Genomic DNA, 3,041 nt, shown 5'->3' with positions numbered 1-3,041 from the left:
AGAAATGCACCTGATAATGGCACTGATTTTTTTTTTTTACATTTCACATTTCGCATGCTGGCTAGAAGCTATAGCAGTCCCTGTTTACATAAAGATGTCCACATAAAAGTGAGTGCCTATACAGTACAAACATCATTCAAATGCAACCTCATTGAAACATACAGATGGGCTGACAGCTGAGAAGAAGTCACAATGGACAACTGGTAACATGGACAACTGGTACCACGGACAGCTGAAAAAGATGCACAGCTTTGGGCACTGCAGAATATTTGCATTTCACGTTATTGGATCAAAGGATTTCGAACCGGAGGGCAGAGTTTGCTTAAAGTACATCAAAACCCATACTTTATTTTATGTATAGCAATACAATTTACATATTAAATAACACTATAATAGAATGCTTTGATATAGCTTTCAACGAAAAAACAAACAAAAACAAAACAAAAACTAAAAAATAAACCAGTTTTCCTATGTGTTGTGTTATTTCAGATTACGAAAGAGGAAGCAACACTTGCCTCCTCCTCCAAGACTGGTGAATGGGACAAATTTATTCATACAGGAGTTATTCTATTGCACACGTGGACAACAGAATTGTAAAATTTTAAAGGAAACTGAAACAAAATAGCTAAATGGCCAAAAAAGAATATCACAATCACTGCCTTGGTAAATGAGAGGCATTTTGGAATGCGATGGGAGATAGCTCAATGCATGGAGACTGACTTGGTTTCCACATATTCACCACAAGAAAAAAGGGGGACTTGGACCTAGAAAACAAAATAGATTTATATGAAAATATAAAATTCTATGATTATATACCATAGATACAAAGTTTGTTTTAAAGAGAATGGTTGGTTATAGAAGCAACAAACTATGTACACACAGAAAGCTGTGGTTATACTAATGTCGGTATTGATTAAGCGCGCTTGAGAAGAGCAATGCTCTAAAACAAAACAACATGAACATCACAGGACAACATGAAAGAAAATAGTGCTTCCCACAGAGGTATGCTTTTTTGTGACAAAGGAATGAACGTGTCATTAACCCCAAATGTTGGAGAGTTGTGACTTAATTCAACAGCCCCCTGAAAAGGAGACAAAGGACATTAAACATAGTAATAAAGACCATAACAATGGTACACATTGAATGCCTTGTTTCTTCATTGCATGGAGAGATGAATTAATAGCTTCTATCAACTTTTCAAAAAAGTTTTTTATGTTATCCTCTAGCTTTTACCTCAGATAAAATGAGAAGATTTCCATGAATGGTCAACAAGTAAAGATTCAAAATGGCATCAAATGTAAACGATGGAAAAACAAATCATCAGCCATTTTGCCATCAGCTCTGAGGAGGAATTTCATTTTCAACACCACGTACTCCTATGAAGACACTGTAAAATGCTAAATAATGAGCTTTAAGTCTTTGGTAAAACTTCAAAAATCAATATCCCCTGCTTTGTGTGGCAAGACAGCTGAAGACGCCTCTAATATCAAGCTGTCAAGGACATTGTGCTGAAATATAATCGTTGTTACAAAAGATGTTGGGTGCAAGGACCAGCCGATACCGATTGCCTTGGGGCCAATCTAACAAGGAGTTTGGGTATTAGTCTTAAAGAGGGCCTAGCAAAAAATGATGTAAACCACATTCAGAATTTTGTAATTCAATCTGTGAATGAAACAAATTCCCCATACGGGACTGCAGTGTATTTGGCAAAATCAAACTACACCATACACAACATTGAATAGTTTCACACACCAGCACAGTCAAGCAATGCAGGGGAAACGTCAGTATAGAGAAGGCATTGAGAGGCTGCATGAAGTCTACAGGAGCTCTCACAATGACAAAAAAAAAATCTATGATGGCATCCTTCTAAGAGTATGTAAGAGTCATAAATAGAGAGTTTTAAAAAAAAAATACAACGGGGCATATCACAAGGACCGAAATGCTCAGAGTACAAGTTATGCTTTACAGGACATAGTCATTTTGTAATTCAGTTCAACTCAGACACTATATGTTTTTGTTTTACCCCATTTAGCAGCTTGCAGCATGACGCAACAGAGAAATCAGACCAGCAGAGGGAGCAAGTGAGAAGGGCGTGAAATCAGCACTGTCAGAGAAGTGTGGCAGAACATCAGGCCAAGTCTAGCAGGAACTAGTGAAGGGTTGATCGTGACAGCGAACATTCACAAAATCACAAGTTATAATGATTACAATATATCCATATATATTAAAAGCATAATATGATTCATACAAAAGTAATAAGTTCACAGTAGCTGTTTTAATACCACCTTTGAAAATGAACGTATGGGTTTAACTTTCCTATATAATTCTGCATGAAGCTAATGTCGGCATTGGGATGCTTTTAAAGAAAAAGAAAAATTCCCATATTGCTTGTCAGTGCCGCAGAAACAAAGTCGATTTAGTGAGAACATTATTTTGCCAGCGCTGTGGAACTTGGTTTCGCAATGCCATGCAGGTGAATGCACAGCTTAATCTTCGACTTTCCATCTGGCATGAGCTGGAAATGTGCACATGGGAATCACTTTTGAAGGGTCCAGGAAGTTGTGTGTATGAGTTTTTGTGATGGAATGTCAAAATCAGGCGTTGGAATCAACATAGTAGATCAGATCGATTATAGGCAGTAACACTGATATTACATAGTGCAAACTAGACAGAAGTGTGGTTTTGTCGTTGTGAACTCAAAAACATAGGTGCAAAATGTTCAGTAGGATAACATTAAGACATAAAATGGCAAAAAATAAATATCAAAACCTTTGTATCAGTGTAAAAAAGTAATCAGGTTATTTATTTAACCAAGAGTCTGGCAAAAAAGGCCTCGAAAAAGTCTCTTTAGTCCTTGAAGTTTTACAAAGTAAGTGCCTCTTCGTGCCTCCTCTGCCCTCAGACGAGAGACTCCATGCTCTCTGCGGGGTCTGACTCGTCTGTGATGGCCATGGCTCCATTTCTGTCCATGGCCATGGGTCCAAATCCGTGCTCTTTAGTGCTCACCAGACTGAGCATAGCTTTATAAAGGTACTGGTACT

At 37.7% G+C, this 3,041-nt stretch overlaps 1 protein-coding gene across 1 annotated transcript in view; it reads right to left on the bottom strand.

The window, feature by feature from the left end:
• Positions 1–483: 483 nt before the first annotated feature.
• The window catches only part of ptprga (protein tyrosine phosphatase receptor type Ga), a 203,564-nt gene continuing 201,006 nt past the window's right edge, over positions 484–3,041 (bottom strand). Inside the window, exon 29 of the mRNA XM_080845877.1 lies at positions 484–3,041. This exon is cut by the window's right edge and continues 4 nt beyond it. Coding sequence (XP_080702003.1) covers positions 2,899–3,041 — 143 coding nt within the window. The 3' untranslated portion in view covers positions 484–2,898.

Source organism: Sprattus sprattus (genome assembly GCF_963457725.1).
Source record: "Sprattus sprattus genome assembly, chromosome: 10".
NCBI lineage: Eukaryota > Metazoa > Chordata > Actinopteri > Clupeiformes > Clupeidae > Sprattus > Sprattus sprattus.
This window is presented reverse-complemented; position numbering and strand designations above follow the sequence as displayed.